Raw genomic sequence first — 26,283 nt, 5'->3', positions numbered from 1 at the left:
ATATTTCTGATACCCATGACAGTTAAAACATTTTCCCACAAACTCGTGCCTGGAAGCAGGATGAATTCTAAAAGTATTTTATACTATTCTATTGAGTGAACAAGGCACAAATTGCACATTCGTACTGCAGCTTGAACGTGCAATCTTTCATTAATGTCCAGTCTTGTCAATTGAAGAAAAAAAAAAGCCATTTCATGAATTATATGATTGCTTGAACTATTAACTTAATAGAATATTTTCTTGCAAATTCTTCTTAGTTGAGATGTGATTCTAGACACAAAATGTTCATGTCTTCAAAAGATTTAACATGAAACACTTGCAAAGAAATCCTTTTATGGTGATTTTCCATATATCTTTGAATAAGTTAAAAAGGTAGCAAGCTTCTACTCGCTGACAACTGTCAATTCTATTTGCACCTGGCTATGTAGCCATCCAAATGTAGTGCATGGAGGAAAAAAAGAAGGAACAGTTTTATTACAGTTCAAAGGTATGGCAAACTGAATGCATATGAAGAAACAATTAGTCATGGCTTCAGTTTCTTGCTGAATTAAATGCCTTCAATTAGTCCTGCTTGAGATAAAAGGAAGTGCTGAGGTTTTACGAACTGTCACAGCCTGGACCAATGTTCCTTGTCTATAAAAACTTTGCAAGGAACTTAGTACCAATACCTCTTCAGGAAGTGCATACATATCTATATACTACAGTTTCTGTTTGAAGACTTGGATTCCACTGTCTCAGTGATTTATTGTATTCTGGACATCCACAAAACCCATTCGTTGCCTTCGCTTTCTTTGCTCTGTCATCTGAAATTTGCAGTAAAAAAAGGAACATTAAAACATGGTTCTTAAATTTTCTAATTAAGGATTCACAACAGCTATAGTTCTTGAACTATAAACGACTTTAGATAGTTTGCAATAACATAGCTGTTGCACACGTCTCAACCTTTTCAAAGGCTGAGACGTGGAGGAAGTGGGTATTCCTCCACTTCATGCAAATTATTGGTACAAATAAATATCCTCAAGAAGCTTATATAATGCACTCCAGCTATACTTTACTGGAAGATAAACTATTCCAAATACAATTGATTTTTTTTAAAAATAAGTAGATCGTTTCCATCAAAGGGAAGCCTTATGCTGATTACAAACTAAATCGGGCATTTGGTGCAAGAAAATGGAAAGCATAATTTGAAACCTTAAAAAGGATCGAGGAAGCTAGCTATTTCGTGAATAGTACATTTTACTTCTGACATAGCTGAGAATTTCTCAGAAAACTGCACATTCTACATTTTTCTGAAATCAGTATGTCATTTTTTAATGAGACACATTTGTGTCCTTCAAAATACATAACTTGACACTTAATATCCTAGCCCTTTCTAAAATTTAGAAATATATAGTCCAGCAAAAAGAAGAAAATATTAGATGTTTTGATTACCTGCTCCTTCAACTCGTTCAACTGTGAAGTGAGATGAGATACCAACTTCATGGTGCAATTCAGTTTATCCTGAAGACATCGGATCTCATTTTGTTCTCCTTCACCTTCATTACTGACCAGGGACATGGCTCGCATCCGAGGGAACCAATCCAAATTCTTGTTCTGCAATGATTATTTTAAAAAACCAGGAATTTAAACAAGAGTTTAGAATTGTTAGAAACAAAACATACAATAAGACTGAAAATAGAGTAAGATCTTCCTAGGCGGAAATAAAATTGGTATGAGTTATATAACCTAAAATAAAATATCTCTTTAATATGCCTGAAGAAGTGAAAATACTATGTAAGTGCCAGATGAGTCTGTCTGGATTGATATTCTATTAATAATGCCTTCTCCTTTGGAGCTACTGCCTCACTTGATGAATGGGTTGAAGGTACCTAACAGAAATCTCAAATGATAATTAAAAGCTAAGTATCAGAGAACCTCCTTTATGGCAACCTAATCCCAAATCTTTGGAAATTTTGACAATCAAAATAAATATTTTGAAATGTGGAAATATACTGGCAACTAGTGTAAATATATATATATATACCTAGAACAGTTCAAAGTTTCCAGGCTATTTCGAGTAATTGCAAGAACAATGGGATATAAACAGTTATCACGCTGTTCCCTCTTTCAGGAACAGTCATAAATCTATATGACACATACCTGATTAGCAAGTACCGATAGAATATTTGTATCTTATGGTTGACTTGTGGGGTTCTTGATTAGCAAATGCTGTGAATCACCCATATCATTGCTGCTTGTGGCAATGATGAGCCTAATATCACTGTCATATAAATTGGGTCTTCCAGAACAGCACAAACAGTCAAATATTTCAACATCTACCTTTTCTGACTTGATTCATTTATAAATTGGTGGTGATTCAGCCTATATTCTGATTGCCAAAGTAATTAGTGAAAACATGAATTATGTAAAATCCATGGGAGAGAACAGTGGTGGGATACGACCGGTACGCCCTGGTACGAGCAGACCGGTGCCTGCTGGGAGCACCAGGTACTGTTCCAGTATGGTACTCTGGAGGGCCCACCCGCCCTCCTTACCTGTATTTGAGCCAATTGGGGCTTCCGCGCACACAGCATACGGCGCCTGCGCAACGCTCTGCTGAGCAGCTGGAGCATCATGGAGCGTTGCGGGCGGTAAATACGCATGCCTGTGCTGCGCACATGCACGTGCTGTGCATGTGCATGTGGTGGACGCCCGGCCCCATTGCACTGTACCAGTTGCAACAGGATCCAGAACCCACCATTGGGAGAGAACAATAGTCTGCCTGCATGTTTCAGAAACTTTCCTAGTAAAAATGGAGCTGCAGCAATATGGTGGCTCATTAAGACTCCTCATCTTGGCAAAGGTCATGCTACGGGAAAGCTAGGCAAATCCCTGTTCCAAAACCAGTCCTGAAATTGGATTGATATGCCTCCACAAAGGCAACACTGGTATGGCTGACACCGCCACCACCCTTCTCATGTCAACCACAGAAGAGAAAGTGAATGCCAGTAGAGAGTCGGAAATTAAAAGCAATCACTCCTCCTTCGTCACAAACAATTAGGTTCTTAGCTTTTTACCTTTTAAATATTTTTTAAAAAGATAAATCCCCATCTGTTAAAAAAAATTAGAAACCAAATATATTATGATATTCACACCACACTCCTATGAAGTGTGGTGTGAGTTTCATAATGGACAGCATCAATAGAACAATGAGCAGAATTTCTTTTAAGAAGATCAGACAGTCTTTTCAAAGAGAATAACAAACTTGATTATTACTTCATTTCTATGAAGTTAAACAATGCACACCTTGATCATTTGTGCCACATAGCTTTCAGGCCCTGTGTAGTCTGTCTTATTCTTCACTCTCACCAGTACTATGAAATACAGGTAATTCCACATATTGTGCTCAAATTTAATGTGCTCTTCAAAGGATACCGTTTTGTTGTCAAACTTGTCCCTTTCAAGTCCTGTAGAGAAAGTGAAGTCAAATGAAATATTACTTAGAAACTGCTATGATCCTCCATTCCTTGCTAAGTCTGGTTCTCCAAGCATTTTTCTTCAGCCCATTTGTCCTCCACTTGTAACCTATAGCAATCTGAATGCAGTAGATTGGACACTACCTAATGGATTGATGGCCCTGTTTGTAGCAGACACTTAAAACAGAGAGCCTTTGAGATATTTTCAGTCTAAGTTCAGTAATCTGGAAGAGAAAATGAATGAATTGTAGCGGAGTAGAAAAAATCATATGAGGGTGTTCAGTTTGGACACTTAGATGAATTATTTGTTAAAACAAGACTTCTCAAAAATTCTGTATGTAGCAGAAACCAATCCATCATTTCTTTCTACTCATGCTAAACATCTCTCACGCCAACACTATCTCCCGAGCTCAGACAGCTGTGCCTGATTGACTGCTTCATATTGCTCTGAAATCTGGAAAGAGGGCAACATTTGGGGGATATTTTCATTTCTCTTCATTTGGAGTGGGATGTGATAAAATGTTCCATTCATTTGGGAGGTAAATTGAAGACACAAAAGACAAAAATGGTGCATTGAGACTTAGAACATTTTCATGTTTCAGGATGAGAGTTCTGTTAATCTATGTTAGCCAAAAATCCAAGGAGCCTTGGAAGAATCTTTCCAGACTAACATATTTATTAAAAGGTAGTTTTCATGAACTCCACCTCACTGCATCAGATGCATTGGCGTAGATAGCTAATGTGGAATTTAAAATAGGATGAAGTCTCTTATTTTAGCAAAATAATACAAGACCATCAACAATCAATGGTTTTGTTGCCATGTTTCACTGGCGCAATCTAGGGTTGCCCCTGGAACTGCAAAATGGATACTAAACTACAAGCAAGTTAAACACAGGTACTGCTGTATAGAACTGATTTCATTGCTTCAGGCAGTTTACATTCTCACTCTTAAACTTAAAGCCTTGTGCTGCCATGTTCTAGCACTATTCTACAGGCAAACTGTAGAACTGTAAAATTGTGTCCACATGTAAAGAAGTTATTCAGAAGGGCAGCACACTTCCTCTAGATCAGTGGTTCTCAACCTGTAGGTCGGGATCCCTTTGGGGGTCGAACAGCCCTTTCACAGGGGTCACCTAAGACCATAGGAAAACACATATTTTCGATGGTCTTAGGAACCGAGACACCAATTTTATGGTTGGGGGTCACCACAACATGAGGAACTGTATTAAAGGGTCACGGCATTGGGAAGATTGAGAACCAGTGGCCTAGATGATCTATGGATGTATCAGTCAATGAGCTATTGTAGTGAAATTACCCACACTTTTATTAAAGAAATGCTGCGCTTTCTACCTAAGAGTATGCCATAAGTTAAAAATAAGTAGGTTGAATCCTTCATAATTTACTTTGTTGTTTTTAAACTTGGGTTCTATCAAGTAAATTCTAATATAAAACTCACACATATATTCTTAGCCGAGGAATTTGCCTTGAGTAGAATAACAAAAGTAAACAGAGTTCCCAGTAATTCCATAAAATCTAAGCTAAACTAAGCTAATCATCCAGTAAAATCTAAGCATTCTCCATTTCTATATAATTTAAGGGATGGGGCATAACAAATTGTTTTGTTGCTTCTATTATTATAAGACTGGGTCTATAAATCCTCTCCGCTCCACTGCAAACAATTCAAAGATCTGCCATAGATCAAGATGTATATCCTATTAACTCTGTCAGAAGAATAATCATACATATTGATTTTTTTAATATACCAACATGGAATAATCTTTATTCATAGATTTCTATATTCTGCTGTAAGAACAATCTCTTAAAACTATCTTGATGCAAACTGGATAAACTGAAGAGTCCTTTAAATCCACCATAAAATATCCTTCAGAAATACTGTTTCATAAAATTCATTTGGGAACAAGAGTTAACCCTGTTTATTATAAAACCAGTTTTCTCTCACTGATGGAGAAGAATTTGGTATTTAAACAAGACCCTTGAAATGTAAGCATTAATAAAATGTTTTATACCAAAAAAAGGAGAAAAAGTATTTTTTTTTTCTTGCAAATTCTTGGAAGATGTTTGTTAAGCGTAAGAACTGCCTTTCTCTAAGCGCTTACCACATATAAAACATGTTGTTTTCAGGATTTCCTCTTTTTTCTGTTTTTCACTCCTTAAATCTGCAAAGGTGTCAATGATGACACCAAATATGAGGTTAAGGACTATGATTATGACAATGAAGAAGAAGAGGAGGTCATAGATCACTCGAGCAGGGAACAGGGATTCCTGTAAGATTAAAAAAAAATCAGAATAGTCATTATCAGCAAGTATATCTTCCCTCTTCCAGTGTCATATCAAAAAATATTGCTCACTAGAAAATGTTGAAGAAAAATGTGGTTACTGGGAACGAGTGTGTTATCAAAACTCTAATTGATATGAAACAGAAATAGAAAACTCTAATTGATATGAAATAGAATAGATATGAATGGAATCGAAATAATTGTTATTGCAAACATTGGGGAAAAAAGTACCTACGCTAATTGTTAAAGGAAAGGGGATCAGACAGAAAAGAGGGCAAGTACGGAAGCTTGAAGAGAAGTTCTTAGACCATGAGGTCTATGACCTTGTTCATGGTGACTCAGTTATCTCCTGTTTGGATTACTGTAATGTGCTCTGCACAGAACTGTCCTTGTAGAGTATTCAGAAGTTGCAGCTGGTCCATAATGCAGTTATTTGAGTCATGATGTTAATTATCACCATAAAGCTCTACATGACATACAGGGGCTATCTGAGGGGCTGCTTCTTTCCCAATGTTTCTGCTTGGTTGCTACAGCTAATAAAAAAGGTGTGTTCAGAGTCTCTTCCATCTAACAATGGCATCTTATGGGACCTTATTTCAAATGGTGCATTCTCAATGGCATTTCCTGCCCTATAACACAGCATCCTCCAAGAGAACTAAATGTCCTGTTAATCTTTTGCAACACGCTGACGACTTCTTTCCATAGACATTTGGGCCAAACATTTAGGCAAGCAATGCTGCTGCTAATATGCTTTTATTGCTTTAATTTGGGCGCCGTAACATTTGGGTTATGGTTTCTGCTTTCATCTTTGTAGGGCACCCAGAGGCAACTGTTGTGGCCCAGCAGGATCCGGTTGAGCTGCTAATGGACTCGGATAGCGAGGAACCATATGAGTCTGCCCTGGATGATGTGGAGGACCCTGTGCAGGGTTCGGACTCAGAGCAGGGACCGGAGAGGCTGGTTGACCACCAGGAGGTGCCTGAGGCATGGAGCAGTAGGGAGGATCAAAGGCAGTTTGTCTCTGATGCTAGATTGAGAAGGCTGAGAAACAGAAGTAGCAACTCCATAGGCAGACTCACAGAAAATGATTAAGCACAGGTGATTGTGGATTGGCCCCTCCCAAGAGAGATTATAGGTGAGGCGTTGGGAGGGGACATTTGCAGGAAACAACCGTTCAAATTAGTAGTTAAGAAAATCTATCTGTGTATTCTAGCCATGTCTGTTTGTTTGGACTATATGCGTTGCTTCATTTGAATTATCTGGTTTGCTGCAGAGCTACTCTATTGAACGTGAGTTGTCTGGGCCTTCAGCCAAAGGATTCGTTATCTCAGTAATTAAACAGTGGCAAACAGCCAAGCCTGTGTTCTGGTTTATTCACAGGCGTGGGGGTGGGGGTGGGGGGTCAGAACAGGCAACTGTATGATATTTTAAATAAATAAGTAACTGTTCAACTGATACAAAAAGGAGCAACATTAAAATCTGTCTGGGAGACACAAAATAGAAATTTTCATCCAGTTCTGCATGGGCCTACCCTTGTAGAGTATTCAACATGTTTGCCTCAAAGTTCTATATTCAATCTGACAGATTCTGAAGCATTCCTGACTTCAGAGAAATATAAGGGTTGGTCAGTTATTTCTTACATAGACTGTCTCAAATGTACTCACATCTTTAGATGGTTTCCTGAGTATATCACCTACACCACCTCCATTTCTCAGGCCGTGATTCAGGACGGTAAGTATGCACATGAGAAGCGTGTCACAAGCTCGTTCTGTATTATCTTCTTCTGGAATAGAAGCAACAACACAGCAGAAAATAAACAGACAAATCTCTTTAGTTAACCTTCAGAGCTCCAGGATTTTCTGCGTTTTTCCCAGTTGCTCAAACAGGGGAAATCATTTGGGGAATTTGGCTGCTCTGCCTAATGGTTCCAGTTTAAAAGACAAAGGAACATATTGGAGGAGATCCCCAAAACAAGCAGTAACCACTATTATAATGGAGCTTCTTTTAATTCAGATGAATCTTCTTTTCTGGATTTAAGGTGCTGGGATGTCTGCCTACAAAGACAATCCTGCATCCTAATAGCCATGGTGGCACAGTAGTTAGAATGCAGTACTGTAGGTTAATTCAGCTGACTGCCAACTGCCAGCAGTTTGAGTCTCACCGGCTCACAGTTGACTCAGCCTCATATCCTTCTGAGGTCAGTAAATTGAGGGGCCAGATTGTTATGCTTACTCTGTAAACCCCTTGGGGAAGGCTGTAAAGCTGTGAAGTGGTATATAAGTCTAAGTGGTATTGCCATCTTAAATAGAAAATCAAAGGCAACTTTTCCCTCTGATCTAAGGCACGGAATAATTTCGCTGAAGGCGCACTGCCAAATATGCTCAGTAAAAGACACAAGAGTTTTCTTTATTCTTATTAGGGTCCCTATCTGAGGAGCATCTTTTAACAATCCCTTTACCTTGCAACACTTCAGGCAGTGTATCGGAGGAAGAGCAGCTTATTTTATCATTGCTGCATGTCTCCATGAAAGTCCCTAAGTTGCTTCGCATCGCCATAGAATCTGTAGCTGGAAGTACAAGAGACAGTGGATTTGTCAAAACATCCCATTTCTGTTCATAATTTTTAAAAACATCCAGAAAGTGGCTTCCTGTGACAAACATCCTAGATATTTGGCAGTGTCACTTTTATTTTTTTGATAGAATTATCAAGTACAATCAGGTGTCTATTAAATGAAAAAAAGAAAAACAAAAGTACACAAAATATATAGGTTGCATAAAATGGCATAAAATGTACTACTGTATTTTTCGGAGTATAAGAAGCACCTTTTTTCCTCAAAATAGAGGTTGAAAATCTGGGTGCGACTTATACATTGAATACAGCATTTTTTTCCTCCCCAAGCCCTTTACCAAAATGGCTGTGCCTAGCATTATGGAGGCTTTCAGAAAACCCCTAAAGGCTGGGGAAGGCAGAAATGAGCAAAAAGGTGCCGTTCCCCACCCCCCTCAGCCCCCAGCAGCACTCTATAAGCCTCCATAAGGCTATGCATGCAATTTTTTTGACAAAAATCGGGCCGCTTTTTGCTCTTTTTTGCCCCCCCCCCCCAGGCTATTCATGCCTTTTATTTGAAAAAAACAGGCCCGTTTTTGTGAAAAATGGGCCATTTTGGGGAGGTTTGCAGAGCGCAAAAACTTTTTTCCCCCTTTTCAGAAAGCTCTTTAATTAGAGTGATTGATGAGAATTAGATTGATCAAGTGCTGTACCAACAGAAACAAAGACTTAGGTGCTGCAAGTTGTCAATGATTTCCTTCTCCATCACATGAATAACTACACCTGGAAACATCTACCTACCTACCTACTCTCTCTCTCTCCCTACCTATCTACTGTATTTCTCTCTCCCTCTCCCTCCCTCTATCTATCTACCTACCTACCTACTTTCTCTCTCTCTCCCTCCCTACCTACTGTATTTTTCTCTTTCTCTCTCTCTCTCTCTCCCTCCCTCCCTACTGTATTTCTCTCTCTCTCTCTCCCTCTCTCTCTCCCTACTGTATTTCTCTATCTATCTATCCATCTACCTACCCACCTACCTAGTCTCTCTCTCCCTCCCTCCCTCCTGCATTTCTCTATCTATCTATCTATCTATCTATCTATCTATCTATCTATCTATCTATCTATCTATCTATCTACCTACCTACCTACCTACCTACCTACCTACCTACCCACCTACCTACCTATCTACTCTCTCTCTCTCACTACCTATCTACTGTATTTCTCTCTCTCTATCCCTCCACCTACCGTGTTTCCCCGAAAATACAACCTGTCCCGAAACTAAACCCATGCCACATTTTTCGCGTGGGCAAAAATATAAGCCCACCCCCGAAAATAAACCCCCCCTCCGGCCAGGCAGAGCACCGCTCACTGACCTAGCGTTATTCCGAAAGCGCCAAGTCACAGGAGGGGGGGAGCGCTCACGTTGCTTGCTGCCTTCGGGATACCGCTAGGTTGGGGAGTGGCGTTCTGCCTGGCCGAAGGGGAGAGTTGCCGGGCAGCTGCTCCCTTGTGAAGTGGCTCCCGAAGAGCCGGGCACAGCCTCAGGGGCGAAGCAGCCATGAGGTAACCATGCCCACGAGCAGCCGCCCAGCAAATCCCCTCTCCAGCCGGGAAGAGCGCCATTCACTGACCTAGGGGGTAATCCCCAAAGTGCCAAGCCATGTGGCGCTCTGCCCGCTCCCCAGCTCCTGCGGCTTGGCACATTCGGGATACCCCCTAGGTCAGTGCATGGAGCTCTGCCCGGCTGGAGAAGGGGGTTGCGCGAGCGCCTGTTCCGCTCGCAGCTTCACCAAGCCCTTGCCAGGCTCTCCCAGGCCACCGCCGCTGGCTGCTGCTGCTGCCCGCCGCCGCCGCCACCCCGCTGCTGCTGCCCGCCGCTGCCCCGCTCCGCGCAACTTCAAAACTCGGGCCGAGTCTTTCAGCATCGGCCGCTCTAGGAGTGCTCTCTATGGTGGGCCGGCTGCTGGAAAACTCCCTGTCCGGCAGCCAGCCCACCATAGAGAGCACTCCTGGAGCGGCCGATGCTGAAAGACTCGGCCCGAGTTTTGAAGCTGCGCGGGGTGGCGGCGGCGGCGGCGGCGGCGGGCAGCAGCAGCAGCAGCCAGCGGCGGTGGCCTGGGAGAGCCTGGCAAGGGCTTGGTGAAGCTGTGAGCGGAACAGGCGCTCGCGCAACCCCCTTCTCCAGCCAGGGAGAGCTCCATGCACTGACCTAGGGGGTATCCCGAATGTGCAAAGCCGCAGGAGCTGGGGAGCGGGCAGAGCGCTACATGGCTTGGCACCTTAGGGATTACCTCCTAGGTCAGTGAATGGCGCTCTTCCCGGCTGGAGAGGGGATTTGCCGGGCGGCAGCTCGTGAGCATGGTTACCTCATGGCTGCTTTGCCCCTGAGGCTGTGCCCGGCACTTCACAAGGGAGCAGCCGCCCGGCAGCCCCAAAACAATAAGCCCTCCCTGATAATAAACCCAAGGGCATATTTCGTGGGGCAAAAGAAAATAAGCCCCTGGCGTATTTTCGGGGAAACACGGTACTTACCTACCAACCTACCCACTCTCTCTCTCCCTACCTACCTACTGTATTTTTTTCTCTCTCTCTCCCGACCTACCTACTGTATTTCTCTCTCTCTCCCTCTCTCTCCTTCTATCTACCTACCTACTTTTTTTAAAAAAATGCCTTTTCAAAACCTTGGTGTGTCTTATACTCCAAAAAATAAAGTAGTTGATAGTTATCTCAGAACAAATGCTTTTTATGAATAAAATCAATATATAAAAAAATATTTTTCCAAACAAAACAACAACCCGGATCCTTGTTTGCATCACCTAACACAGGGGTGGCGAACACGCGGCTCGCGAGCCGCATGCGGCTCCCGGCCAAAATAAATGAGGCTCTTTGCCTCTTATCATTATTTAGTATACTGTGGCTCGGATCGCGCGCTCCCTTTCGGAAGCTGGGGAGGTCCTTTGCAGGCAGCTAGAATGGGCCGCCTGCAAAGGACTTCCCCAGACTTGCTTTGAGGAGCACGGGGCGACTGAGGCTAGTTGTGAAGCCCCAAAGCCCCCACAGCCACCGGAAGAACTGCTGCCACCTCCTCCTCATCCTCCTCTAACAGGCAGCACTGCCGGATTTGCCGCCCGGCGCTGCGGCTGAGATGAAGCCGCCAAAGCTCCAGCCGGCATCTCCGCGCGTGGCAGCGGCGCCTCCCCTCCGCTCGGAGCAGCTGAGCTCAGTCAGCGCTGGGTTACCCCTGCCCCCTCCTCCTCCTCCGCCGTGCTTTTGAGGAGCCATGAGGCTGCAGGAGCCAGTAGGAAGGCGGGGGGGGGGGGGGAGCAGGGGAAAAAAAGCCTCATGGCTCCTCAAAAGCACGGAGGAGGGGGAAGGGGCAGAGGTAACCCAGCGCTGAGCTCAGGAGCAAATCTGGTGATTCTGTTGGAGGAGGAGGAGGAGGAGGAGGAGGAGGTAGCAGCAGTTATTCTGGTGGCAACTCGTACTCGTCGGCATCTTCAGCAGAAGCCCTGCCCACAATGAAGAAAGCAAAGATGGAGCAGATCCACACAGATGACGTCGCTGCAACATGACTGGAGGAGGAATTCTGGGAGTTGAAGTCCACAAGTGTTAAAGCTGTCAGGTTTGAAGACCCCTGGGGGTTTTTTTCCCTAAAGCGTTAGGGGTGCAAGGGTCTTGTAACTTGACAGCTTTAAGAGTTGCGTGCTTCAAATGCCAGAGTTTCTGAGCCAACATTTTGGTTGCTAAGCAAACATCGAAAAAAAATTAGAGGGAACATTGCTTCCAGGTCTGTTTTGGCAGGTCACTGCGTGGTGTGGCTCTCTGACTCTCACAGTTTAAAATTTTGGCTCTTTTTGTCGAACTTGTTTGCTACCCCTGACCTAACAGAATAAATGGGAAAGCGGGCATAAAATGTGGAAGCTGTTTAGAAACCAGTGAAAACAATGTTACCAAGTAGCACATGTGTGGAGTTAACGAGAAATATGGAGGCCATGGATGAGAAGAAATCCTTAAAAGGAAATGAATGCTGCAGAAAATAAAGATGAGAAAGATACTGTGTATCACATTCATAGGGGGAAAAATAACTGTAACAAATACAACAAGAAATGGTTATGTTGGAAAGAAGCAAGTGCAAATACTGAAAGATTTTCAGAGAAATCAAAAAATATTTTGGAGGAGAGCATAACAAGGAGCCTCCAGCCAAATCAATAAAATTAAAAATAAAAGTATTGACAAATTTGGGATGGAACTAAAGGGCAAGAGTGCTGGAGACAGCATTTTAAAGATCTGCATGGGAATGCCAATGATGTGTCAAAGAGTGGAATTAAAATTAATGCTATAATGATTAATGTCCAAACAAAAAAACTGGTGAAGGAGAAGTCATAAATGCTTCGTGAATGTTAAACAATTGTAAGTCTACAAGTACAGACATTATAACTATAGAAATGTTACAATATGATGTGGCATATATACGGAGAAGCTATTTGATGTTTAACATGTGGAAATTTGAGTTGGATACCTTCTCTGCTCCCTCTCCTCCCTCCTTTGCTTAATCTGCTGAATTAGATTATATTGTGGGAGAGTTGTCTCTTCGCTTGCTCCTAAACTCATTACACATACTTTGATCTTGTAACTGGCAGAATTAAAACAAAAGGGAGAAATTATCAATAAATAAGATTGCATTTAAACAGCCTGCCTCAGAGACAGGTTCTGTTGAATTGATGGCAAATCTTTCTTTCTTGCTAACATCGGAAAAGATGCTGTAATCTTTCAGGAATGTATGTGTACTTGAGCATGCAGATGAAGTTGTTTTGTTGACTAAAATTCAAATTATAAACTGTATGGTGCATTGAGGAGCATGGACTTGAAAATTAATGTGTCCAAAACCAAAGGAATTACATGTGACTGAGAAAATGGAACAAATTACTGCAAGTGTCACATAAATTGTGAATAAGCAGAGCAATGAATTGGTGTACTATAGCAGAATGTTTACTAAAGTTGAGAAAAAAGGATGGAAAAACATTAAGACATGCAAAACCTGATAGAAAGAAAAATGATAGCATACGGCTTAGTGTAAGGTGTCGATACTTGTCAAAATAAGTGAAAAAGATGGTTTTTAAGAGGGTGCTTCTGCCCACTTTGTTATATGGAAGTGGAAATACATTGGTAAAAACATAGAAATGGATTTGGATAGAATGGAAACAAGTTTTGTTTGTAAGACTGTAAAGAGATGGAAGGGTGGTATGGTTATAGAATAGTGTGGAACTATACAAGATGGAATTGAAAAGGTATGGAACATTGTTGCTGTAAATAAATTTTAGCCATACTTCTTTTTTTCTCATGCCCTGATTTTTACTACTATTTCTAATCCCTCTCTGTACTCTATGTTCTACATGTTGCTTGCCCTGAAAATGAATGGTATGATGCAGTGGCGAAATCTAAAAATTTTTACTACCAGTTGTGTGGATGTGGCTTGGTGGGGGTCATGTGACTGGGTGGGCATGGCTACATAGTCATGTAACTGGGGGATCAAAAGACAGAAACTCACGATGTCCTGCTGAGCAGGGTTGGACTAGATGACCTCCAGGTCCCTTCCAGCCCTGGATTATCCTCTGAAGCTGCTTCTAGTGCCAGGTTTGTAGTCCTTCCTTCCTCTCCTTTTTCCCTCCCTCCCTCTCTTTTTCTTTCTCTCTCCTTCCTTCCTTCCTTCCTTCCTTCCTTCCTTCCTTCCTTCCTTCCTTCCTTCCTTCCTTCCTTCTTTCTTTCTTTCTTTCTTTCTCAGCCCCTACACCCACCCCACTTTTTTGGCCTAGCAGGCCTCAAGGAAGCCTGCTAGGAGCAAAAACAGATTCCCTACCCCCCCCCCCCCCATTTTTGGCTAGGCAGGCTGCTGGGAGCAAAAACGGACCCCACCTCCACCCCCGCGTTTCCAGAGAAGCTGTAGTAAAAAAAAATGCTTAAAAAGTAAAAAGAAAAAAAAAAGTTCCGAAGATCAACTGTGCAATGTGCGATCGTCGGAAAGTGCCCCCCCCCTTTTTTTTTTAGTATTTTTTACTACCGGTAAAACCAGTAGCATTTGACCCCTGGGATGATGGCTATATACAGCATGTATCTATATATTTTATAGTATGTCTCAGGCTTAGATGAAGTCCAGAAATACTAGACAATGAACTATATTTTGACTTCCTGCAAAATAGGAGGAATTAACTCATTTCTCTATTAATCCATCCTATTTGGACAATTGGGAAACCTCTCCTGAAGGTTACTTCCTACCAGGAGGTAAAGTAGGAGACAGCCTGACAGCAAACTAACTCGATAGCAGCTCCTTCCCTCTGGAATAGCTAGCCCCATGAAATATATAGGGATCTCTTCCTCATGACTTCTAGGGGCAAGTGAAACCTCTTCCAGCAGGTTTTTGGAGATTGATTGTAATAGAGTGATGACACGTTTATATTCTGATAATTTTTAGATTTGTATTTTTAATCTTTTCAGATTTTTTTTATTTTAATCTGTTCTTAATACCTAACTCTCTCTAAGCCACCTAGAGTCCAGGTGGCTTCAGGCAGTCAGATAAATCTCATACATAAACAGATGGATGGACAAATAAATAAATAACCTCTCTAAATACCAAAACAGAAAGAACCATTCATGGTAACTGTAAAATATTCTGTGCTCTTTAAGTTGATCAGAACTTCAGGTTGGAAAGGGGGATACTTTACTTAAGTAGGAGAACAAACCTTTGGATCTGAAGTTGGGCAGTGGGTCTACTTCCAGAATGAAGTCATCTTTAAGAAAGAGGAAGCCGACAATGGAGAAGAGGTAGACAAGGATGAGGGCCAGAAGAGCTGTCAGTAAAATTGAACGTCCATTCCGTGTCACACTTTTGATAACATTGAATAAAGTCTCCTCACGATAGATCAAGTCAAATAGCTGAAAAAGAAATTTTCCTAGGTCAAGTCAATACAAAAACAAACAAACAAGGATTATAAAATATTGTTCTACTTCTGTAAGTTTTATTCCCAGAACTTCATCCTGCTGACCTTCTGAAAAACACTCAAAATATTTTCTTTTTTTCAGCAAGACTGGGGATTCTCTGGTAATAGGGAGCCCATGTATTGGTTGTATTATATGTAATATTTTCTCTCACAAAATCCTGCAATATTTTCTTTCTCGTGGTCTTGTTTTTAATCCATGTTTTTATTTAATTATTTTCAATTAGTTTTTAATTGGGTCTGTAGTTTTAATAGTAGACTTTATTGCACACTGTCCAGGATCACATCATATGAGATGGGCAGCTATATAACTTTGACAAATAAACATACAAATAAACTTAGGATTGAGTAGCTGTAGTACATTCTTGTGAGTATCAACATTCCCATTATATTGATAAATACACTGTGTAACTCTGAAAATATCTTACAATTTCCCAGATCCTGAACAAATGTTAGGTTCCGTGTGCTAAATTCTCCAATCTAAATTATATTTCTTCTTACGCAACTTATAAAATTGCAGACACCCACAAAAGTAGACAAAATGCAGAGTAAGAAAAAGCAAGGGGAAGAAAGTCATATTTTTTTCATTAATGACTATGGTGATAAGATTATTGTACCAAGATGCTGTAGAAAAGTTCATGTACAAAAAGTCCCAAGACGCTGGTCAAAATATAGGCGACATGATAAAGAAATTCCATGTCCATGATCATGGCTTTATATCCTCGGATGAATGTCCCACGATTGCCAACAAAGCTTACTACAAATACAATCTTATTTGTCAGCTGCAAAACAATCAAAAGATAGATATAGTTGAGGGCAAATGTTATGTTAATGTGATGCTGCACTATTTGACTTTTTTAAAAATTAATTCTAATATAAATCTACTTGTATTTTTAATCTTTTTCATTTGTCCGCAAAGAAACATCTTAATTCTATGACTGATCCCTAACACATACCCTGGTAACGTAGTCCTTGACTTAACAACAGTATGTTTCGTGACTATTCAGAGTTACAACAGCACTGAAAACACTGACTTATGACCATTTTTCACACTTTACAACTCTTGTAGCATCCCCATGGTCATGTGATCAAAATTTGGATGCTTGGCAACTGGTTCGTATTTATGACGATTGCTGTATCCCAGGGTCATGTGACCTGGCAAGCCAGGTCAACGAGGAAGCCAGATTCACTTAACAACTGCAATCATGCCTTTAATGGATGTGGCAAGCAAGGTCACAAAATGAGCCAAAACTCTCTTTAAAAACTGTCTCACTTAGCAAAAGAAATTTGGGGCTCAATTATGGTCATAAGTCAAGGACTACCTGTATGGTACAACTTTATCTCCCATCTAAGATGCCATAACATCATGTCTATCTAGCAATACATCCTACTGAGTTCAAGAGAACTTCTGAACATAAATAAGCATCCTAACCTAAGCTGATTTTTGGGTAACCAATTGACTTACATTGAGAGCTCCCAGTATGTTCAGAGTGAGGCCGATGCCTAGATGATAGATGCATCGCAAAATCAGTGCCACAAGGAGTGGTCGGAGGCCATAGCGCTGAGTAAACAGAGCCATGATGGAAAAGCAGATTAGAAGCCAGGAAAGCAAGGGAATCAATGGGGAATCCAGCAATCCTAGAAAATTAAGAGACAAACTCAAATATGTATAGTATTTATTAATAACATAGCGCTCATATAGCTGAAAATAACAGCACATGGTGGCTATTCCTGATCATTAACTGTCAGAGAAGTCAGCTAGTTATTGAGCACCCAGTGCAAGAAGTGGCTTGAGCAGAACCGTGCAGGTAAACTGCACCTGCATGACTAGGAGCCCTGAAAGATATCAATGTCTTACTGTATAGTTCTAACCAGGTACAACGGCATCACTGAATTGTATTAAATAGACCATGTCCTGATTCAGCTGTCTTAACATGTTTATACTGTTTTCATCCTTAGCTCACTGACTGTTGCCAGCAAAGCACCCCTGAAGTGAAAATGACACCTTTGTTTTAGAAATCTGCATAACATCTGAATGGAACAGCACCTTTTACTAGGAAGCAGGCTAACTGGAGACATGTTAATTTTGCAGACACGCTACCTCTGAAGAGATGTATTCCCCACTATGTTCAGGGGAAAATGCATAATGGTTATCAAAAGAAAGAATACATTACAATTGGTCTAAGAGGATACCAGTGTTCAGGGTCTCTATGAATGGCAAGAGTAGAGGTATATCAAGCGAGAGTGAATACCTACCCATTGAGGAAGCCTCAACGTAAGGGTAGAAAAAAGCAATGATGATGTTTATGAAGACAGCCAGATTGAAGGAAATACTTCCCCAAAGCGTCATTCTGCGAGAGAACCAGTACATCAATCTATTGCCTATGAAAACAGATGCAAAGTTAAGTAAATCTCATGCTTCTAAGTAGCAGCACAAGCTTCCCCAGAGTTCTAGCAATCTTATTGCAAATATTCCCCGGGCCAGGGATCAATATACTTGTTTCCTCAACTCAACTGCAAACAGCATCAATTGCCTGAAAGTGGGACACAATTTCCAAATGCTGTCATATGTGAGTTTATCAAAACACAGGGTAATGCAGCAAACACAGCTGAACAAGCATTATGTCTTCATTTTATTTCTGCTGCCTTTATCATCTGTGGAACACTGCATTCATATATCAATGCTTAAAGGGACACACAATCAACCAGAGCAGGCAGCACAAAATTACAAAACCTGATGATGCCGTGCCGTTGTTGCAGGGTTGGAAAGGGCTGCTAGCACTGACTAAGCGTTTAAAAGAAAATCGGCACAATTTAATTAGTTTTTCTAGTATTAGTAAGCTGGATAGCCAGCCTTTCCCTCATATTCATGGAATGTCTTATTTTGGAAACATTCCCAGGCTATTAGTTCTACTTTAGATGTTTCAAGGCCAGCAAACATATTAGAGAAAGCTGACTAAGCAGGGAGACGATTCAGAGTTAGCAATAAATATGGAAGGAAATAATTGTATGCCAGGATTGTGAAACAGAAGTTTTTTGTTTTCAACAAAATGAGGGGGGGGGGGGAGATCATAGTTAGGCTGCACATTCCCCTTTGGGGACCTGAATGCAACATAATGAGGCACGTACAAAATGGGCAGGGCTTGCATTGCCACAATGCACCCTGCTGTCGTCAGTCTGCCCTCACGGACACCAATGCAGATGCTGCTGGATGGTGGCACATCTTAATGCCAAGGTAGTTGACTCTGCCATCTCTCTTTAGTAAGCAACTTTCCAAATTGGGCAGAAAATTCCCACCCAAAGTCTAAATTGTCTTCCAGATTTTCCCTAAGCCTATCAAAAACCAGATGTGGGTAGCTGCCAATTTCTCAACGATTGTAACCTGCAATTGACTGCATGAAATGATATTTATTTATTTTTTTTGAATTGGAGTGCAGTATACACTTCGATTTCAAAGTCAGAAAAAGAGAGGTTTCGGTGGTATTGCTACTTGACCGATGCTGCATAATGCTGTAGGAACTAAACCAACATGTAGTCTGGTGCTCTTCAAATCACCATCTGAAGGAGGAATCCCATTGCCTTTTTCCAGACTTACTGCGCAGTTTCCTCTGCCATTCCATTTCATTGTGGAGAAAGGATGACTGCTCAAAAAAGTCACTGACTTTGCTGCCCTGCTCATCCTGCTCTGTAGTGGTAAATAGACGGTTTTTTGTCTCTTTGGTCAGGAACTGGCAGATGCTAGGCACTGGAAAGATAATCTGTTCCATACTTCGATCCAAGCGTACAATCTAGAGAAAATGGAGTTTTAAATTAAATTATCTCCTGCAATTCTTAGACTTAAACATTTTGCAAATGACCTACATGTCTAACCAAGTCCATTCTGATGGTTCAGTATGTGTGCATGTATGTATATGTGTACGTGTGTATATGCGCCCATGCTCACTATTATATTGCTGTATCTGTTGCTAGCCACTGTGGCAATATAATCCTAGGCTCTGTACTAGTGCAAAGCCTTAGGGACATAGTATTCCAGTTTAATTTCTTGGAAATTCTGTGAGATAAACTCATTTCTCTATCATTATGTTATCATTCGACATTAAAGATCTAAGTTAACATCTCAAGATGCATCTTGTCTCTAGAGTTTTGTCTAGTCCCCTGATGGTGAACCTATGGCACGTATGCCCACAGGTGGCATGCAGAGGCCTCTCTGCTGGCATGAGAGCCATCGCCCAGCTCAGCTCCACCCCGTATGCGTGCACGCCTCCCACCGGCCAGCTGATCTCTGCCGCTGGCCAGCGGGTCTCTGCCGGGCATGCGGGAGATGCACGAACATGTGCAGGATTTGGGGGAGCATGGTGGGGGGGCTCCCCCAGTGCCCTGTTTTTGGTCCCAAAAGGCTTCAGGGACGCCTGCTAGACCCAAATGGGACACAGGGGGTCATGCGTACATGCATGGGGGCGTATTGCATTATGGGTGTGGGCACACATGCGTGCACTGTCACACACATGCGATTTCAGCACGCAAGGACAAAAAGGTTAGCCATCACTAGTCTTGGCCTGTTGAGGGCTGGATGAGGGATAATAAAAAATGGTGGTGCTCAGTGAAACAGGCCATAATTATACAATTATACAATAGTAGAGTTGGAAGGGACCTTGGAGGTCTTCTAGTCCAACCCCCTGCCTAGGCAGGAAACCCTATACCGTTCCAGACAAATGGCTATCCAACATCTTCTTAAAGACTTCCAGTGTTGGGGCATTAATTCTAAAGTAGTCGCAGACCTGCTTATTGTGAATGCAGTTACATTCTCCCACAAAAAGTACTTGGAAATTCTTCTCAACTGAATCTGTTTCTGATTTTCCAGACTGAGGCAACAGCAGACATTAAAAAAAAAACCTAATTACCGTATTTATCGGTGTATAACACGCACTTTTTTCCCCGAAAAATAGGGGGCAAATGATGTATGCGTGTTATACGCCGATATATCTATCTATCTAAACGCCAGGCGCACAGAAAAGGATCGCGGAGCGCTTCGCCCCAAAAGCAGCTGCTTTTCTGTGTGCCTGGCGTTTAAAACATCCGGCTATCTATCTAAACGCCAGGCACACAGAAAAGGATCGCGGAGCGCTTCGCCCCAACAGCAGCTGCTTTTCTGTGCGCCTGGCGTTTAAAACATCCGGCTATCTATCTAAACGCCAGGCGCACAGAAAAGGATCACGGAGCGCTATTCAGCGGGGTGTGGGCGAGAGGAGGAGAGACTGGCTGAATATTCTCTCCTCTCCCCGGACACCCGACTAAAACGCTTTCTTTCGCCCGCGGAAGAGCTCGGGCGGGCGAAAGGAAGCGCTTTAGACAGCGGGGTGTGGGTGAGAGGAGGAGAGAATGGATGAGCCGTCTCTCCTCTCCCCGGACTCCCGACTAAAAGTTAATAAAAAAGTTCTGAGCTACCCTTATTTTGCTTCAAAGTTCTTTATTTGAAATTTAAATTTTTTTCCTGAAATTTCCCTCTTAAAATGAAGGTGCGTGTTATACGCCTGTGCGTGTTATACGCCGATAAATACGGTATATATACAGCAAGTTCGGGAAAAGTAAATTTCACCTCTATCTGGGATGTGTGTTTCTCATAATAAGCTAATGGGTCTTCCTCTTCCTCTTGGACAGGAGTTGTCGATTTCAGCATCTGGGTCAGTTGCTTGTTGTGCAAAATAAGCTGCAAGGAAGCAAAGGAAAAAAAATCATGTATATTTATAATTTATAGTAACTCGGAAATCAATTTAAAAACCCCAAGGGAATTGTATTCAATTATAATTAACAGTACATTTTCTCATATTTACTAAAAATGAAAGGCTTTGGGGAAAGACTGGAGAAAAATATAGTTAATAAAGAGCAAACAGAGCGTGTGCTTCCTGTGGGAGACAGCTCTTCAATTTGTCACAGTAATTAAAGCCAAAGAGTAATAATCTGTAAAGTATAAATCATGAATCCCAAAAGAAATGGATTTGCAATGAGTAGTGATCATGGTCTTGGACCTAAGCTATGCGAACAGCAGACTGAACACAAAGCAATTGATTTTCTATCTCTGAAGATAAAGGGTGAGTTAGTTTAATTATAGGGATGTTTCTACATGAAGTCATATCCAAAGAAGCAAGAAAGTGTTGTGCCCCATGAAAGTGATACAAGAATGCAAAAGTATTCAGTAAAGCCATCAATACAGAGTTTTGTAGCTCTTCTGATCTAGTATAACATAGCATCCATATGGAGTCACTAGAGTATGACTTCACTCATATTATAAACAAGGGCTTTTCATGAAAGATTGCCCCTACTTAAATACTGATGACAACGGAAATATACAGGAAGAATTCATCACAGACCTGCATGTTCCATTGTAGCAAATAATATGGCATTGTTCTAAGAGAAAGAAGCCAAGATCACAGTTGCTTTCACATAGAGATAGGATCCATTTTTCTTGTTAGAAAGGAAAATTGCCAATACTTAAGAGGCAAGTCAAAGTGAATTATAAGGTCATCGGCAGCCCCACTAATCACTAATAAAGATAGCTCTAAATGATCCAGTTCATGGTTTTCCTTGCTTTACTGCCTCCTCTCTATAAACTACGGTTGATTCAGAACCAATAAAATTCAACTTTCCCCCTTAACTAATATCCTTTGACACCCAAGATCCAGGCTTTAGAAGAATTCCAAAATGTTCTATGGAAGGGAGAATTTTATCTACTGTATTATCTAGTGTAATATTATACTGCGCTATAATAGAAGTAAGAAATGAAGCCTGACTGGATGTTTCAAGAAAATTAATGCTTTTAGATCTGAGGCTAAATTTTCAGAACTGCTTTGCCCATCCACTTTCTTCCAACTACTAGAGAGACAGAACCAATTCTCCTCTCACCTCTTCTTTGCCTTAAATTGCAAGTGCAATTTTATTGTATTATGTTACTATTTGCCTCAGCTACTAATTGTAGAATTCATACAGAGTCCTTCCAGTCCTATTCTCATAACTGAGTTAATCCATACCTTTTTTTAAAAAAAAGTAAGCCTCTAACAGATTTAACTACATCACATTATATGAAATAGCAAAACCATAGAAACAAATAATCACAAAAAGTGTCCCAAATTGTCATCTAGCTCCATAAATAATGCAATTTTTTCACGTCCCTATAGTGTATTTGAACACTATCTAAACCCTATTTCCTTCTTTCTTGTCTATTTTCCCCAAAGGCCCTACCTCTTTTTCTATACTCTTTTTCCTCAATATACCACTCATTCTGCTGTCATTATTATTATTACTACAGGTGATCAAACAGTCAGCCAGATGTTTATAGAGTGAATTTGATATTTTTATCCACCTATTAAGTTCTTCTCAAGTAACTGGGATAGACTGAAGTTGTTATTTCATGATGTTAAAAGTATCATCTTATTATTTAAATTTATTGGTTGCCCAATTCTGGTGGATTCTGAGTAGCATGCAACTAGAAAGAAACATAAAAACAGCTAAAAATATAAAATCAGACAAATGGCCCAAACTAACATTATAAATAACTAAAATGAAACCAAACAAGAAAATCAACAAAACAGGAGCCTGAAACAAATCATAAACATCAAAGCCAGGTGTGACACCAAAGCCAGGTTTTCAAAGGTCTCTGGAACCCAAAGAGAGAGGGGATCACCCTGATCTTTGGGGGAATGCTGTTCCAGAGGGTGGCCCCTTTTAATATCAAAAAAAGTGTCCTTGTTTTCTCATAGAAGGGCTGTTGCAAACATTATGATAGCAATAGTTTTGCTCTCCAGCATAACACGTTTATGTGTATATTGTAACCAAAGGTATCACAATTAATTGGCATCTTTGATTCCATCATCACAAAACAATTAGTTAAAATGATTGAAATAGCTGGTCCTCATCCTCTCCAAATATGGGGGAAGGCCAATGGACTCTGTCACACAGGGATTGACACAATATCCAAATAGTATTTCCTAGCCATCTCCCTTTTTAATGGGAACATTTAAGTCAGTCATATACCATAGAAGAGATCCCTTCTTCCTCTTCCTCCTGAATCCGTTTCACAGGCTTTAAGAGATGCTGAAGATGCTTATTGTGTCGAGAAAGCTAAAATATAGAGAAACAACATAAGCAGATTAACAATGGTATAGAACTTGATTGTTGTCTCTATTTTTTTAGAGGATTAAAACTTCCTTGAACTGAATCTTAAATTTCCAAAATTACTGCATTACAATGCAATCAACAATATCAATTCTCTACCTAAAACATGGTCTATTGCCATGATGGCAAATCTATGGCACGCGTGCCACAGGTGGCACACAGAACCATATCAGTGGGCATGCTAGCTCAGCTCTGGCGTGCATGCATGTGCCAGCCAGCTGATTTTTTGACCTTCTGGGCCCACTAGAAGTTGGGAAAGGGCCTCTGCGGGGGGGAAGGCCATTTTCGCCTTCGCCGGGCTCCTAGGAAGGGTCTGGAGCCTGGGGAGAGCAAAACACAAACCTTCCAGTCCAACTGGAAATTGGGAAACAAGCCATTTTTGGCCTCCGGAGTGCCGGCCAGCTGATTTTTTGACCTTCTGGGCCCACTAGAAGTCGGGAAAGGGCCTCTGGGGGGGTGGGGAAGGCATTTTTCACCCTCCCCAGGTTCCTAGAAAGGGTCTGGAGCCTGGGGAGGGCAAACATTGGGTCCACTGTGCCATCACACGCCAAAAGCGGGGGGCCGCACAGGGTGTTGGTGTTCACACACGCATACTAGGGGGAGGGTGCATAGAATTATGAGGGTGAGCACATGCACGCACAACACCCCTGCACTCCTCCCACTTTTGGCACGCGATGGCAAAAAGGTTAGCCATCACTGGTCTATTGTATGGACTGTTCATTTAAACCATGTCCAGTTTAATTGTTAACCTTCCACTGGATTCTAAGGATGATTTAGGTATGATAATTACAATAGGATAATGGCTTTCTCTAGGTATTTCTCATTGTGGGGTGAGTTGTACTTAGAGCTCATATAAACAAATAAATATCCCACTTGTTTTTCTTTTTTTTTCTTTTCTATGCTGTGACAACTACATCTACCTGAATAAGTTACATCCTTGTTCTTTGCTGAATAATTAGGATTATGAGATACTGTAAGATTACAAGACAACACAACAGAACATAATCACACAAAATTATCCGAAAAAAACCTGTCATAGTATGAGTAAATATTTAGGAAGTGTTATATACTCAACACTTAATGATCAATCATTTGGGGAAGCTGAAAGAAAACAAGAACTCCCAACCCTTTTCCTTCTGAAGAAAGTAAATTATAACACATCTATTGATCAAGATTGAACGGCTAGCCAAATTGCAAATGAAACTAAAATTTTCCTATGATGGCTTTAATTAAAAATTTAATTAATCTGTCCAGGCCATTCAGTGTAATAAATGTGGGAGAAAGACCCCTTTCTAATTTATCATACCAAAGCATTACAGCACAACAAGAGAGAGAGAGAAATTTATAGTAAGTAATAAATAAATCTATGATACCTGTAAAGCCAAAATATAGATGTTGTGTCCAACTTCCCGAGGAGAAACCTCAGAGTTTTCACATTCCTCTTCTTCAATGTAAGCTGTCTTAATGACATCGACCTGCAAAATAAGGTACAGAAAATCAAAATTGGGTGCAGCAAGGACTGTACTGTAATGACTTCATATAAACAGGATGTAACAATGTATGGTAAAGTTGTCATATAAGCATAGACCTACAATTTACTATGGGATTTGATATTATATGAATTTCAGTTCATTCTAAATAAATACATTGTTCTTGTTTGGAAATACTAAAATTTTCAGATGAAAGAAATTAGGCTTGATTAGAACTTGCAGAAGTCTTATGGTAGAATTAATGCATTAAACAATTCCTTATTGCATCCATACGGTTGCCCTTTTCTTTCTAAAGTTGACAATTTAAATTTTCCAAACTTATCATTTATACCATTCTGATCCTTACTGAACATGTCCAAATACTTGGAAGAGCTTAATATAGTGCTATTAATATTTTTTTAACTACTGACTGGGGATGTATAAATCAGTCCATATGTGATTCATGCCAGATTCACATGTATTATTTAATCATTAATCTGTTTTCTCAGAATTATGTAATATTCTATGATTTTTGTAAAAATAAAATCATATTTTATATTTTTCGTATGTGACTTTTTCTCATAGTATATGATTATTTTCCAAATATTCACATTTCATCTACTCCTTTAAAATATGCATAATAATATGCAATTTTTGAGATGAGAAATATTTTAAAACAGATATTAAGAGACAGCATAATATTATATAGTCATCTATGTTTCAACAGATTATATATTTTATTTGAAATGAAATCTATGAAGGGTTTTTCTAGTATCCCAACTACTTTTAACACCCTTATTCTTGAATTACCTGAAACAGTAGCGTAAATTCACTATGGTTGATAAATCTCTTAGATTTTCAGTTGAATTTGTCAATGAAAAAAAAAAGGTTGACATCATGATTTAAAAAGTTTTCAATGAGAGTGTATCCATCTATCACAATGAAGGTTTATATTGAAACAAAAAACTATGAAGGTTTACTTCAGTCTGGTACAATAGATATCTCCAAGAGTGAAAAAGTGCCCCCATCCAATTTTTAGATGCCATCTTTAACTTAACAATTTTGAATAGAATAGAATAAACAGAGTTGGAAGGGACCTTGGAGGTCTTCTAGTCCAATCTCCGGCCTAGGCAGGAAACACTACACCACTTCAGACAAATGGTTATCCAACATCTTCTTAAAAACATCTAGTGTTGGAGCATTCACAACTTCTGGAGGCAAGTTGTTCCACTGATTAATTGTTCTAACTATCAGGAAATTTCTCCTCAGTTCTAAGTTGCTTCTCTCCTTGATTAGTTCCCACCCATTGCTTCTTGTTCTACTCTCAGGTGCTTTAGAGAATAGTTTGACTCCC

The 26,283-nt window shown here is 40.7% G+C and overlaps 1 protein-coding gene across 1 annotated transcript in view; it reads right to left on the bottom strand.

The window, feature by feature from the left end:
- Nucleotides 1-454: 454 nt before the first annotated feature.
- ITPR3 (inositol 1,4,5-trisphosphate receptor type 3) overlaps nucleotides 455-26,283 on the bottom strand; it is a 128,435-nt gene continuing 102,606 nt past the window's right edge. Inside the window, 14 exon segments of the mRNA XM_081948825.1 lie at nucleotides 455-803; nucleotides 1,432-1,593; nucleotides 3,286-3,446; nucleotides 5,573-5,738; nucleotides 7,417-7,535; nucleotides 8,211-8,318; nucleotides 15,037-15,229; nucleotides 15,909-16,073; nucleotides 16,757-16,929; nucleotides 17,548-17,673; nucleotides 18,887-19,079; nucleotides 20,888-20,998; nucleotides 23,320-23,406; nucleotides 24,834-24,935. Coding sequence (XP_081804951.1) covers nucleotides 735-803; nucleotides 1,432-1,593; nucleotides 3,286-3,446; nucleotides 5,573-5,738; nucleotides 7,417-7,535; nucleotides 8,211-8,318; nucleotides 15,037-15,229; nucleotides 15,909-16,073; nucleotides 16,757-16,929; nucleotides 17,548-17,673; nucleotides 18,887-19,079; nucleotides 20,888-20,998; nucleotides 23,320-23,406; nucleotides 24,834-24,935 — 1,935 coding nt within the window. The 3' untranslated portion in view covers nucleotides 455-734.

The sequence above is a fragment of the Natrix helvetica genome (genome assembly GCF_964273705.1).
Source record: "Natrix helvetica genome assembly, chromosome: 3".
Taxonomy (NCBI): Eukaryota; Metazoa; Chordata; class Lepidosauria; order Squamata; family Natricidae; genus Natrix; species Natrix helvetica.
Note: the sequence above shows the minus strand (reverse complement) of the source record. Positions and strands in the feature narration are given on the sequence as shown.